This window comes from Eulemur rufifrons, chromosome 9, assembly GCF_041146395.1.
Source record: "Eulemur rufifrons isolate Redbay chromosome 9, OSU_ERuf_1, whole genome shotgun sequence".
In the NCBI taxonomy this organism is placed as follows: Eukaryota; Metazoa; Chordata; class Mammalia; order Primates; family Lemuridae; genus Eulemur; species Eulemur rufifrons.
The window spans coordinates 35702864-35716640 of record NC_090991.1 but is presented as its reverse complement, the minus strand read 5'-3'; the positions used below and the strand labels follow the sequence as shown (position 1 = coordinate 35716640).

The 13777-nt window shown below is 61.8% G+C and overlaps 1 protein-coding gene across 1 annotated transcript in view; it reads right to left on the bottom strand.

The window, feature by feature from the left end:
- Positions 1-13777, bottom strand: part of ARHGAP23 (Rho GTPase activating protein 23) — a 66836-nt gene that overhangs the window by 28669 nt on the left and 24390 nt on the right. The window contains exons 2-11 of the mRNA XM_069482429.1: positions 13220-13381; positions 10397-10424; positions 9038-9133; positions 8759-8837; positions 8544-8598; positions 4446-5610; positions 2673-2828; positions 2330-2441; positions 2090-2147; positions 912-1055 (exon numbers count right to left, since the gene is read on the bottom strand). Of these exons, the coding sequence (XP_069338530.1) occupies positions 912-1055; positions 2090-2147; positions 2330-2441; positions 2673-2828; positions 4446-5610; positions 8544-8598; positions 8759-8837; positions 9038-9133; positions 10397-10424; positions 13220-13381 (2055 nt within the window). The remainder of the gene's footprint in view (positions 1-911; positions 1056-2089; positions 2148-2329; positions 2442-2672; positions 2829-4445; positions 5611-8543; positions 8599-8758; positions 8838-9037; positions 9134-10396; positions 10425-13219; positions 13382-13777) is intronic.

Sequence of the window (13777 nt, the reverse complement as noted above, 5' to 3'; positions counted from 1 at the left end):
CAAGTGCCAAGAGCCGGCAAACCCTTTACTGAGATCATCTCATTTAATCCCCTGCGCTGGGCTCATGAGCCGGGGATTACCGCGAGCTCCGCTGACAGACAAGGACACTGAGTCATGGTGGGTGAGCTGCCCGAGCTCTAGAGCCATACATGGCAGTCAGGAGTCACACCCAGCTTCATCCTCACCTGGCGGCTGGCAGGGATAGCGGTGGGGCAGCAGAGACCGCCACTCTGTCCTCCCTCCTCCCCAGCTCCCCGGCACAGCCTGGGGCTGGGCTCACCCTTCTCTTCAGGAGCTTGTCTGCCCTCCCGGCCCCTCTCCCCCAGGTCCAAGCCCCGTTTCATCCCTCACCTGATCTCGCTTGTGGCTCCTAACTGGTCTTCTTGCCTCCAGTCTGGCCCCTCCTATTCCGTCCCAGGAAGCCAAGTGCATATTTTAAAGCTGTAACTCCCTCCCAGAAGAGCCCCGAGGAGCTTTTAGCTGGCCTCAGGGTGCAGACTAAACCCTGTGCTGCCCTGCAAGGCCCTGAAGACGCTGGCCCAGGCTTTCCTCTTGGGCCTCAGCTCCCCTAGGAGGATCGCCCTGGCCTTGCTCCTTGTTTCCGTGAGCCCCAGGGGCCATTGCAGATCTGCCCAGCGATGACCACCGTGGGATGGCTTTGTCAGAATACCGAGCACAGCCTGGTCAGATCATCCCACAGCAACGACCACCTCTCTGTTAACCTCCGTTTCATGAGTTCTTTAAGTCTCCCCCAAGGAGTTCTTCCTAGCATCTAACCTCTATCCTTCATGCTACCACCTAAGCTGGTTCTCTGCGGCTCCAGAGGCTGAGGCGTGTCTGCAAGAGAAGCTGGAGAGTTCTGCCGGAGACAGCTTCCGTCCACCCCCACCTCATCTCTCCATCCATCCTACCTTCCCCTTCTTGGTGAGGATCTGTTTGTAACACAACCAGCCTTCTCTCCTGATATCGCTGAAGGTCGCGTCTGAGAGGTCAGAGGTTGAGTGTCGCTTAGAAGGGGCGTCGGCATCTTCGGAGGTGCCCCAGCTATCCAAGGACTGCAGGGAGAAAACAGAGGACAATTTAGGGCGGCTCCCACGGTACCAGCATCTCAGGAGCCCCATGGACCACTCGCAGCCACACAATCCTGGCGTATGTCTGTGCCACACCCTGATGTGCTGTGTGACCTCGTGGGCTCTGCTTGCCCTCTCTGGTCCACTTGTGTTGAGGTCATGAGACGTATGTAATGGAGAAGCCAGAAAGGAGGAAAGGCTATGGCCCGCCTGCAGACCACACGCCTCGCCACGCTAGCAAAGCCAATCTGGAACCTCCCTTAACTTTATAGACTGAAAGGAATTAAGGAAACAGAGGAAGTGATTGTGTCAACAAGGAGTTAAATAAACAGGGGAAGTGGGAACATCAACAAAGACCGAGCTAGGGGAGCAGGTAGCCAGTCTGCAAGGAGTTAAACAGAGGAAGTGATAGTGTCACAGGACTTAGCCACAGAGATCACTGTCTAGGCAGAGTTAAGTAAGCAGAGGAAGTGCTAGGAACAGGCCAGGTGACGGTAGCATCAAGGTGTTAAAATAACCAGAGATGTGGCGGGTCTGAAAGCAAGATGGCTTTTCTAGTCCATCTGTAATCAAAACGAGATGAGGCCACTGCACACCTGATGCTGTCTGCCCAGGTCCTGAGTGTGCCGTAGCCGCGGAGCCGGCAATAAAGAAGATAAACAGAAATTGTGCGACATGAGACTGACGCAGCGGAGGGAAGCGGAGGCTGAAATATCAAGGCCTAAAAAACCCTGGAAAAAGTGGAGAAGTGAATCATGTGGTCATGGGGGGGGGTGGGCCTGGAAAGGGGGATTCCAGATGGGGGAGAGGACAAGTGCGACGGCCTTGGGGGGCGTACACTGTCCTTAAAGTGGCGGCAGAGCCCGCAGAAGAGGATGGGTCAGGTGGTCGACATGGGGGTGGGCAGGTGTCAAGAGGAAGGAGGCAGGAGCCGGCGTAGCTCACTTCGGTCCTGGAAGCCAAGGCTGTGCCCCGCCCTCCCCGCCGCCCTCCCGCACAGACGCACACGTGCCACTCACCCCGTCGGTGAAGAAGCTGCGAAGCACCCGCAGGCTGGGCACTCGGTCCGGCAGGCGCCTGGGGAGCAGCGAGGGGCAGGGTGAGGGATGTGGGAGGCACGGCGGGGACCTCGCTCCCGTCGCCCAGCACACCCCCAGGCCCAGAGGCCTTCCGGGAGGCGGCACACTGCTGTGTGTGTCGGGCCCCGGGGCCCAGCCTAGCGAGCGGCCGCCCCACCCCATGTCCAGACAAGGCCTCACCGCAGAGCCCGGCCCTCGTCCCGGAAGGTGTTGAGCCCGTCGTCGCAGGACTTGGAGCGCTCCGTGGTAATGGCCAGCAGGTAGGAGGAGCGGCGGCCAGCCTTGATGCTGCCTGCAAAGCCACCCATATCGGGCCTCGGGGTCAGCGGGGTGGCAGGTCAGGCCTTCCCCGGAGCCCTCCCTTCTGGGCAGGACCAGGGGGTGTCTCTCCCCATGGGCCCCGGGAGAAGCAGAAGCCAGGTGGAAGAAGCCAGACATCAGGCAGCAGGCCCAGCAGGGACCCCTGGGGACCAGGCGGCAAGGGAGAGGGTGGGGCCGGGTGGGGCAGGGGGGCAGCACTCACTGCAGTCCTGCGAGTAATGGCGGCCAAGGGCAAAGGTGAAGGTTGGGGAGGACGGGCTGGTGCCCAGGACGGGGGCTGAGTTCATGGCACTGGAGACAACAGCGGAGGCGGGGACGTGCTTGGCTTGGAGGTCAATGCTGGGGCTGGTGGGCTCATCTGCGCAAGGGGAGGAGTGAGGTGTGAGGGTGGCAGAGAGAGGAACCTGCTGCCCCTCCCCAGCCTGGCCAGACCCCCTGCCACTCGCCTCCAGGCTCAGACCACACCCCAAAGGGCCTCATGTCCTCCAGCATCCCGCTGGCAACATGCCCACTGCCAGGTGTCACCGGGTCTCTCCCCTCAGCAGGGACCGAGCCTCCCCCATCACACCAAGGGCTCCGGGGAGTGGAGCTGAGCCTCCCTCCATAGCCCGGGCTCCTGAGGGCGCAGCCAACACTGCCCCATTATACTGGGGGCCTCCTGAGGGCAGGGACTGTCTCCCGCATCAGCTGGGGGCTCCCTGACGACAGAGACTACATCTGCCCCCAGACCGAGAGTACTCTGGGAGAAGAGACATTATCTCCCCTCAGTCGGGGAGTCACTAAAGGAAGGGGCTGTGTCTCCCTCCGACTGAAGGCTGGCAGGGAGGTCCCCTCTCCTCATTGCCAGGCTGCCCCAGGCCAGCTCACCTCCCTGCTCCGGCCCCCGTCTGGGGCCCTGGCTCCCAGTCCCTTTGCCTCACGTCCTGGTCTCCTCCCAAGCCCCAGACCCAGCCCAGCTGCCCTGCTTCCTCACGGGCGCCTCGCCTCATATTCAACACGCCCTAAACTTTTTCCTGCTCCTCCTGCCCGGCCCCCCTGAGCCCCTGTGTGGGGCGGGGAGCCCTCCAGCCAGGCCAGAGACCCGGCATCACCAGCCTCCGCTCTCCTGCTGCTCCGCCCGACATCCACTCTCAGGCAAGCCTCCCAGAGCTCCCTCTGCTCTCAGGACAGAGTCCACCCCCTAGCGACTGATGAGACCCCTTGGACCCAGAAGGGTCCTCATGACCTGGGCGGCATCCTGCCTCTCTCATTTGGGGTCTTTGTGTATCACTCCTTCTCCCCCGACCCACTCCTTCTCATCCTTTACGTCTCGCCAAAGTGTTCTTTCTCAAGATTTTCTCTGAGGCTGCCACGCCCCAGTCGGGGCTCCACAGCCCTCCCCTGTCCTCCTCCAGCGCCCTGCACCACCACACAGCCAGGCCACGGGCTGTTCCTGCCTGACCGCCCACCCCAGCAGAGCACGGAGCCGAGCACAGGGCCTGGCACGAATGGGTGTGGATGGAGGGAGGGGTGGGGGGTGGACGGGAGGGACAAAGAGTGAAAGATGCAACGGGAGGATGGGAGAAAGAAAGGACGGAAGGATGGAAGGAAGGGTGAAAGGAGAGAATGATGGACAAATGAATGGAAGAGAAAGGAAGGAACAGATGGATGAGTGAACAAAGGAAGGAGGGAGAGAGGGAGGAAGGAAAGGAAGGAAGGAAGAATGAATGGCTGGATAGATGAGTGGAAGGAAGGAGGGAGGGAGGAAAGAAGAAGTGGATGGAAAGATGGCTGGGAGGGTAAATGAATGGGAGGCAGGTGGAAGAAAGGATGACAGGATGGATGGAAGGAAGGAAGGAAGGACGGGTGGATGGACAGAGAAACAAGATGATCCCGTCAGCACCCAGCCCAGAGTTTTCCCCACCGTAGACAGGTAGATGGGGTGCAGCAGGGGACGGCCAGGTCTCCCACCACCACCACCTGCACCATCACTCACCGATGAAGGGGATGGAAGCCAGAGAGTCTTCAGTAGTGGCCAAAGGGGCCACCTTCCTGCCCAGGCGCTCCCCTCGCCCACTGGCCTCTGGCTCTGGGGACTCGTCACCAAGTCCAAGGTTCATCTGTCTGGCAGGGGTCAGCTGGATCTTGCGGCCCGTTGGAGGCTTCTGCCTCAGGACCACCTCATCGCGGCGGTCCTCGACGGGAGGCTCCAGGGCCCGGGCGCTGGTTTCTGGCCGCGCAACCCTGGGTGGTTCAGCAGCCTCCGGTGGGAATGGCGCAGGGGACTGGGCCAAGTTGAAGGTGGGCAGCCCCCCAAAGGGGGAGTCCCGGAAGGAGAGTGCGTGCAGGAGGCCAGTCCGGCGCTGGAATGATGGGCTGTAGCTCCGGTACCCGATGTACCCGATGTCATCTAGGCCCTGCAGGCCAGGCGGGGGTGGGGCCTGGGGCCCCGGCAGGTCCCGAGGTGCACAGGCAGGGGTGCGGGCAGACGGACGCTGGGAAGCCCAGCCACAGCGCTCGAAGCGGGGTGACACCAGTGCCCCTGGTCCCAGAGCCTCAGCTGAGCGGGTGGCCCGGCTCAGGTAGTCGTCTGAGCGAGCTCGGTGCCAGCCCTCCCGGCCCAGCTGGCTCAAGGCATCCTGGGAGGTGGAGCAGGGCCACGGGCGGTGGGCAGTCACCTCCTCCAGCCGGTCCTGGGAGGCGCTGCGGGCCCGGGGAGGCATGGCTGGGCACCGTCTCTCCCCCGCCCTGCGGGGGACTTGGTTCGACAGCCAGTGTGACAGGGCCTGCTGGCACTCCAGTCTGCTGGGGGGCACCCGGCTGCCAGGCTCCGGGAAGGCACGGGGCGTCCGGGGCTCCGAGGGAAGGTGGGGGAAGGCACCAGGGCTGGGGCGGGGCTGGCTCATCCCCAAGGAAGAGTTGTCCAGGTGGGCACGGGTGGCAGACGGGACACGGGGCCCCGGGTCACTCCAGGCAGTAGGACTCCGGGGGTCACTAGGCAGTGCTGAGACGGGCTCAGGCACCATAGTGGCCCAGGTGGAGACCCGGGCCGGTGGGGCGTAGGTCTTGCGGGGGTAGCAGATGGGGGGCGGCTCTGGGATGCTGCGGGCCTCTCCAGAATACGGCTCGTTCCCCTTCAGGTAGGCGTCCTGCGAGTAGGCCTGGCGGAGACAGAGAGGCAGGTGAGCAGGCTAGACAGGTCCCACAGGGCAGGGCTGCGGCAGCCCTGGGAGGTCAAGGACCCCAGAAGGGACCTGAAGGGAGAGGACCAAGCAGCGGGAGTCCTGAGTAGGAGGGGGTGGAAGGGCACGTCCGGATGAGGACAAAGAAGTAAGAGAGAGGCCTTTGAGAGAAAGAGAGAGAGAGACACACACACACACACACACACACACACGCACGCGCACAAACTTGAGAAAGAGCAGGATTTCTCTAAGACACATGACAAGGACTGCCCTTAGCCACAAACATTCCACCATCTGTTTTCTGGGGTTCCCCCCATCCTGGCCTCTGCCACCTCCCTGCTCCCTTCTGTCCATCTGATGCCCACAGCCCCGTGGGCAGAGCTGGGAAACCCCAGCAGAGACCAGTCAAGGTGGCAGACGACAGAAGAAATCAGCCAGGGGCGTGTCCAGGGTGGGGTGGGCTGGGCCGGGCGAGGCGGCGAGAGCCCAGCTGTTCCTCCATCCTTGCTGGGGAGCTGGCCTGGCTCTTGAGCCCTGGGTGAGGAGGGACTTGCCCGCCTCCTGCGCCCTCGGGCCAGGCTTGGAGGAGGAGCCAGACTGGCTGAGGGGCCTTGGGCCACCTTCTGCCACCCCTGGATCCGGAATTTGGCGCTGGGAGTTGAGGCTGACGCTGCACTGCTGAGGAGCAACAGGGCCAGCGCCCAGGCCCAGCCAAAAAAGGAGGCAGCTCCCAGGGACAGCGGCCTTGTGGCCCTGGCCCAGCCTGGCCCTGGATGAGCTGCCCGGGGGCCTCTCTCAGGGCAAAGTATCATAGGGCGGGAGGGCGAAGCCAAACCACACACACACACACACACACACACTCCACGCCACAAGGAGACACAGGAAGACACACACCCAGAGACACACTCACACACACATAGCAAAACACAATGAGACACACACACAAATAACTACACCTCCAGTCCCAGACACAAACATCATGTGACAAGGACAAGCTAAGCCACACCCCCGCACACTCAGCCCCTCCAGACCGGCACACGGGGCCAGGGATACGCATACCTCTCCCTCCTGCCATCCTGCCGGCTCCCGGGGCTCCCTGCATCACGGCTGCGGTGGCGGCAGCATCCCGGCCCGCCCCCGCCCTCCCCCCGCCCCGCCAACCCCCGACTGACCACGGCGGCGCCCTAGCCAGGGCCCGTCCCCCTCCGGCTGCCCTCCCTGCGCTGCCCCTCGGCCCCCACCCGGCTCTCTCGGCTGGCGGGAGGCAGAGGGAGGGGAGGATGGGTGTGGAGGGGCCTCGCCGCGTCGGTGGTGGCGTCAGCAGCTGCCGCGGCCCGATTGGCCTCCAGCCTTGGCTCCCAACCACAGGAATGCCTGGGCCCCACCCTCTCGCCTTTGGAGATGTGGGGGCCGCTGGAGGCCCCCACATGCTGACATCTGGGCCCACCTGAGCCTGGGAGGCACAGCTCAAGCCTGCTGCCCTTCCACCCCTTGCTCCTGCCGGCTAGAGAGTGGGGGACACCCTAAGTCCCTCCCTGTCATCCCTTATGGCTCGCCTCAACCCTCGGGGAGCTGGACAGGCAGGGCCTCTGAGACTTGGCGTGAGCTGTCCACCTCTTGGGGCTCCCCCTTCCTTCTTCCCCCTCCCCAGGAAGACCAAGGGGACAATCGAGGTCAGGGGTGGAGGTTCCCAGAGGGGCATCGTGCCAAGCGTGGCACTGTGATTACAGTGATTATGAGAGCGCGGCCAAGGCAGAAGCCAGAGTGGCGGCTCCCAGGGCCTCCCCTGGGGGCAATGACCTCAGGGGCAAGCAAGCTGGCATCTGGCTGTGACCCATGAGACTAGGGAAGTGGGCACTGGGCAGAGAGAGAGAGAGAGCGAGCGAGCGAACACACATGAGCGTGTGTGTGTGTGTACACTGGTGCACTTGTGAGTTCAAAGCATGCTTCCTGCCATGTCTGTGGCACGGGCTGTTTGTGTGGCGGGCTGGATGCTGTATTCTAGGCATGCCGAGGTGTCCGGAGGGGAGCGGGTTCAGACTGCACACTGCGATTGTACACATTTTGGATCCCGGGATACTGGTGAGGGCGTGCGCTGAGATGGGCTGGGGCACGCCGTGATGTTTGCGGGCATGCGTGTTGTGATAACACGTCCGTGTGTGTTTATATCACAGCGGTGGGAGGTCCGAGAATATGCATTGTGATACGCTATTCTGTTTGTGCTGTGGGGAATTTAGATGCTGGAGTGTGTTGCAATGCTTTGGCGTTTGGGGGTGTGTGCACTGCTGTGTACTGTGATGTTTGAGGGTGAATTGTGGTGCTGGGTGCCGGTGTGGTGCACTAGGGGTTGGCTCTGGTGGCACATGCCTGGTGCACCGTGTGTGTCGTGGCGTGCTCGGTGAAGGGTGAGGCTGCAGGGCTGTGCATCCGGTGTGCTCTGCTTATGTACTGAGTTGCACATGACAACGGGGTGGGGTGGGATGTGCTGAGGGGTATTTGGGGTGTGCTCTGTGTGTGTGGGGACACACCTACTCCAGACATGCTCACTCAGGGCCAGCAGGGAGTGGGTGCAGGGAACAGGCATCTTCCATAGGAGCCAAAAAGAACATGCCAGTCTCGCAGGGCCCGCTGGGCCACCCTCCCTCCAGATACCCTGGCAGGAATTCTGCCTGCCAAGGCCAGCGCCTCCCCTCTCCCCCAGCACAGAGCAGCCCTGAGTGAAGCAACAGCCAGCGCCAGCCCAGGGACAGGCCTGACATCTCCGATTGGGCAACGCTGGCCTGTGCCACCCCTGCACTTCCTTCTCTGCCTCCCAGGGGTGCAATGCAGGAATGAGGGCCCACAGAGGAGGGCCACATGCTGCCCCCCAGGGCTCAGGGATCCTCCACTCAGACGGCAGGGGCAGGACTCACCAGCTGGAGGATGTCCTCATCCTTGGGCATGATGGAGAGCTCCAGAGTGTCATCACTGCAGAGACAGGGCAGAGGTCAGGCCGGGCTGGGGCAACAGGGTCTGGGAGAACAGGGATCCTGGTGGCCAGGGCAGCCCCAGGACCAACGGGGTGGGTGTGCAGGGATGGGGTGGGTGGGAGCTATTCTGGGAGGAGGGCGGGGGAGGGGGCACTCACCTGTTCTGGATCAGAGCTATGACCTGGGAGTAGGTCTTCCCAATGACGCTCTCCCCGTTCACCTTCACCAGCCGGTCTCCTGGGGACATGGGGCGGGGCCACATGTGAGAAGGCCAAGGGGTGTCAACAGCCCCACCTGAGAACCCCTGCATCAGGTAAGGATGACGGTGGGGGGACAGGAGCCTCCCCAGCACCTGGATCCAAGAATCCCATTCTAACCAGATGGTAGGGAACAGAGCCCCAGAGGGTGCAGGGAGCCAGGTAACTGGGACAGCTCACCTGTGCGAAGCCCCGCCCTGTGGGCAGGGCCAGCCTCCTTCACATTCTTGACGAAGATGGTGTCCATGGGCTCCAGGCGGGGCCGGGGGGAGGGTCCTGGTGGGCATCAGCCAGGTTAGCTGGGGGCGCTGCCGAAGGCCACACCCATGCATAGCTACACACAGGGGACACACACTCAGAGAATGGTCACACTCACCTGGACACAAACATACACAGGTCCGCACAAGCCCACACATCAACAGGGACACTGTGGACAGACCCACAGGTGCACAGAACCAGATGTGAGGACACAACCTGGGAGCATGGAAGCCTACACAGACACACACAGAGTTGCTCCGGAAATGCCTACTGTGCCCCTGTCACGTGCTAGAAACCAGACTACGAAGGATGAAGAGACACAGTCCTGGCCCTGCTACAGCTCCCTGTTTAGTGAGAGAAACAGATACACACACACACACACACACACACGCACACGCACACGCACACACACACACACACACCATGAAACAAAGGCATACAAGAGACCCGCAGCAAGTCCTGAAGATACATGGCAGGGAGAGAAGCCCCCCCCCCAAGATGTCCACACCCACAGACCCTGAGACACAGCCGACACTCACATCTCCCACCCACTTCCTTCGCCAGGGTCAGGTGGCTCCAAGCAGAGGCCTGAAGGCCCCAGGGTGGGCACACACTGTGTTAGCCCCAACAACACTCCTCTGCTACGAACTACGTCCATCAGAGAAACAAGCCTGCTGGCTCCTCCTTCTACCTCCTGTGGCCTCGGGGTGGGGACTCCAGAGGACACTGTCCTCATGGTGGCCCAGGAGAAGCCCAGGGGCAGAGCAGGAAGGCCGCCTATTTAAGGAGCTCTGCCTTGAATACCCCGGAGCCAAGGCACCAGCAAGGGGCCCTTCGGGGCAGCAAAGTCCACAGCAAGGAGTCAGGCTCACATCTTAGGAGAACGACCTCGGGCCCTGACTCCCAAGAGGACCCCACTGTCTCTATACCCAAGGATAGCCCTTGGTCAATGCACCCGCCACCAGCACCCAGGCCTGCAGCCCCGGCCTCTGCCTTGGTCTAGGCTGGAAGCAGCGAGGGCAGGGGCCAGGTTGCAGACGCCCATTTGCTACCCCGGAGCACCGCCGGCCATGTGTGTGAGGTGGACAGGCCCCGAGGGAGACAAAGTAAGGAAAAAAGAGGGAGGACACAGCGAGAGTGAGGAGGAGATGCCCAGAGGTACCAAACCAGGAGCGCAGAGAAGAGCAAAGACAGGGACAGGGACAGGAGGCAAGAGGGAGGGGCACAGACCGACTTGTGATGGGGAGAGAAACAAGCTGAAGGATAGGACTCCCTCCTTACCTCCTCCTCGGCCTCCATTCTCTTCCTCCTGCAGGGAACAGAAAGGTGGGTGTGGGCCTCGGCCCAGCCCTCAGCAGCAAGGGGGATTGAGCTGCAGCCACCCCTTATCTCTTCCCAGCTGGGCCAGCAGTGGGGCGGGGGGGGGGGGGGGGGGGGGGGGGTCAGCTGCAGCATGGAGTCCCAGGCAATGTTCCCCAGTAGCACATGCTCGCCGCTCTCACCCCTGCTGATCCCACCACCCCAGCATCCCAGCCGTCTGGGAACCCCCACTCGAACAGGGGGCCCACGACCCCTTCCCTTCGGAGCTTCCAGCCCCATGGTGGAGCCCCACATGGGGCACCACACGCACTGCACTCCGGCACAGAAGGCCCAGGCAGGCACAGATAAGCGGTGACAAGTGCAAACAGCACTATCAGCCCTTAGAGAATGTGAAGGGAAGGCCTGATTAGGGTCCTCTGGGGGAAGGGACTTTGAGGCAAGTTTGAGGACACCAGGGAGAAGGCACTCCGGGTGAGGGGGATGGCGCGTGCAGACGGTTAGTGGCAGGAACACGCAAGCACATGTGGGGCTGGATCGGCTGAGTGACAGGAGCAGGTCAACAGCAGCAAGTGACAGTCGGACTAAAGCACCCAGGATTGAAAGGAGAGAAAGAGGGAGCCAGTGAAGGTTGTTTTGTAGGAGAGAGGGGATGTGAAAACACCAGTGAGGGGAGCGGATTCTGGCAGTTAGGGGCAGGGGTCGAGGGGACCCACTGGGAGGTCTCTGGGTCGTGTTAGTGACTGAGGGAGGGCACTGGAATTGGGGAGAGCAGAAGGTCAGAGAGACTGGACGAGCCAGCGGGATGTGGTGTTAGTGCTGGACTGGACCTTCCGGTCATCTCGTCTAACCTCCCCCACAGATACACCCATTGTACAGATCACAGGGCATGACATGTCCAAGGCCACTCAGTGGCAGAGCCAGGGCAGGAACCTAGGACTCTGGCACCCCAGCGAGGACAGGGTGGGTGGCAGCAAGGCCACCGGGCACTGCTGGGGAGGGCGCCTGCTGCCCGTGCCCTCCCAGGCAGGGTGCGCACCACTGATGTGAGCTGACAGCCCAGGGAGCGGGTGGCAGAGACAGACGGATGCATGTGGACGGCTGAGCTCCCTGCAGGCTCCCCGGCCGGCCGGCAGCAGGAAGGAGGGAAGAACTCAGCCTCCTCCAGCCTCCAGGCCGAGGGCCCCTCCCAGCCCTGGGCAGGTTCTGGAAAAGAGATGGAGCCTGTCCCTGGTTTGCCCTGCCCCAGGATCTTCTAGTTCCCCACAATAGCAAGGGCTCCCCACCCAGCCTAGACCACTGCTACTGTCCCTGTCACCCCTCGGCAGGGTCCCCTGAGAGAAGGTGGCAGGCACCAGAAGGAGTGGCATTCTGGGGAACGAGGGAAGGAAGGACTGGGGACTCCAGGGAACTAAGGGGCCAGTGTCCTTGGGCATCAAGGGGTGGGGCAGTGCCCCCTCCCACACACCATCAGCCCCACTCACATTCTTAAGCCCAGCTGCAGCCAGTGAGAATAGTTACGCAGGCGCCCTCAGCTTCAGACAAGCATATGAGAGCCACTCAGTCACATGCACACATGACGGGTATTTACACTGTATGTACACACGTATGTGTCCATGTCCAGCATGCGGGGCAAGCACGTGTGCACACAGAGACATGCAGGCACACACAGAGTGAAATCTGATATCTGGTTCTCTGGCAGGTGGGACCAAGGTCCCCAAGAGAGAGTCCCCCAACAGCTGTGCAGGCTGATCCTAGCCCTGGGGGAAGGGAGGAGAGGGGCTCACTGACTCCAAAATAAATGTCTCCGCCCCTGCTGGAAGAGAGGTGCAGGAGGGGAGCAGGGCCCTCGTGGGGAGCCCTGGATGCGGCCTGGGGCCCTTGCCGCCAGCCCACGACCTTAGGCTGGCTCAGGACCCCTGGTTCCCAGACTCAAGGAACATGACATTTACATTAGGGCCAGAAGGGCTCTTTGGAGTCAAGTTGATAAATGTCCTCAGGTTACATACAGCAGGAGAAATGGGGCCCAGAGAGAGGTGAGATGGCCCCAAATCCACAGTGAGTTAGGAGTTGTCCCAGGACTAGAACCCCGGGCTTCTGTGTCCCGGCCCAGGGCTCTTTCCAGCACACAGAGCTGTGGCCAGCATGGACCCGGGTATTTACAGGCGCTGTATGTATACACGTGCATGTCCGTGTCCAGCATGCAGGGCAAGCACATGTGCACACAGAGACATGCAGGCACACACACAGTGAAATCCGATGTCTGGTTCTCTGACAGGTGGGACCAAGGTCCCCAAGGGAGAGTCCCCCAACAGCTGTGCAGGCTGATCCCGGGGCACTCTGGGAAGGGTCCCAAAGATGTGTTAGGATAGGATCCCCGAGAGCTCAGGCTGGGGAGGAGGATGGCAGGTTCAGCTCAGAAACAGCCAGTGGATAGGAAGGCACAGGAACTGCATCCTTCCCGAGACAGATACACCCATTGTTCACCTTCCAGAGACCAAGAGACTGGGGTATGCTGGCTCCCCACCTCTAGGGCCCCTGCCCTGACCCAGCCACCCTTCCACCTCTCCTGAGAAGACCCAGTCCACAGAGGTTAGGGGGTCTGTCCTTGGCACACAGTGCAAATGGCCCAGCCAGGCCACAGCAGAAGGGAGTGAGGCTGGACCCCAGGAAGGACTGCTTCTCTGAGAGGGCCAAAAAACCATGGCAGAGACCAGCAAGAACGATTTTCCCCACCCTTGTTAAATTTTCCAGGAACAGGCCAGGGAAGTGGCGACAGGGACGTACCTTCAGGCTGCAGTGCACGGCCGACTCAGGTGGGTACACGATGAAGTGGCGCAGGGTGAAGCCAAAGCCATCCTGGAGACTTTTGTGCAGCAGTAGCGTCCTCGGCCCCTGCCAGGGGAGGGGGCGCCTAGGAGAGCACCCATCTCTGGGGCCCAGTGGCAGCTGCGGGAGACAGGGCGACAGGGCGAGAGGGCTGAGTGCCTGCGTGGCCAGCACTCCCGGCTCTGCACACTGCCTCCTGCAGCCCAGAGGACCCGAGGGCACTGGAAGGGGCCCGTTGCCCTAGGGGTGCCAGGCACCCTCCCTGCCCCTAACCTCCTCCTCACCCCTTCCTGCCTCTCCCATCCCCATCAGCCCAACAGCTTCTTCCTTCTTTCTTTTCCTCTCAGTCAGTTCACCATGTTTTTGCCTCCAGGGAAATAACTTGCTGCAGCGAGTTTCGATTCAGTTCAGCAAATGCTCACTGAGCACCTATGTGCCAGACGCTGACACACAGCCTTCCTGCCTGGGGGGTGCCTGTTGCTGTACAGCCCATGCACGATCACACACACGCACACA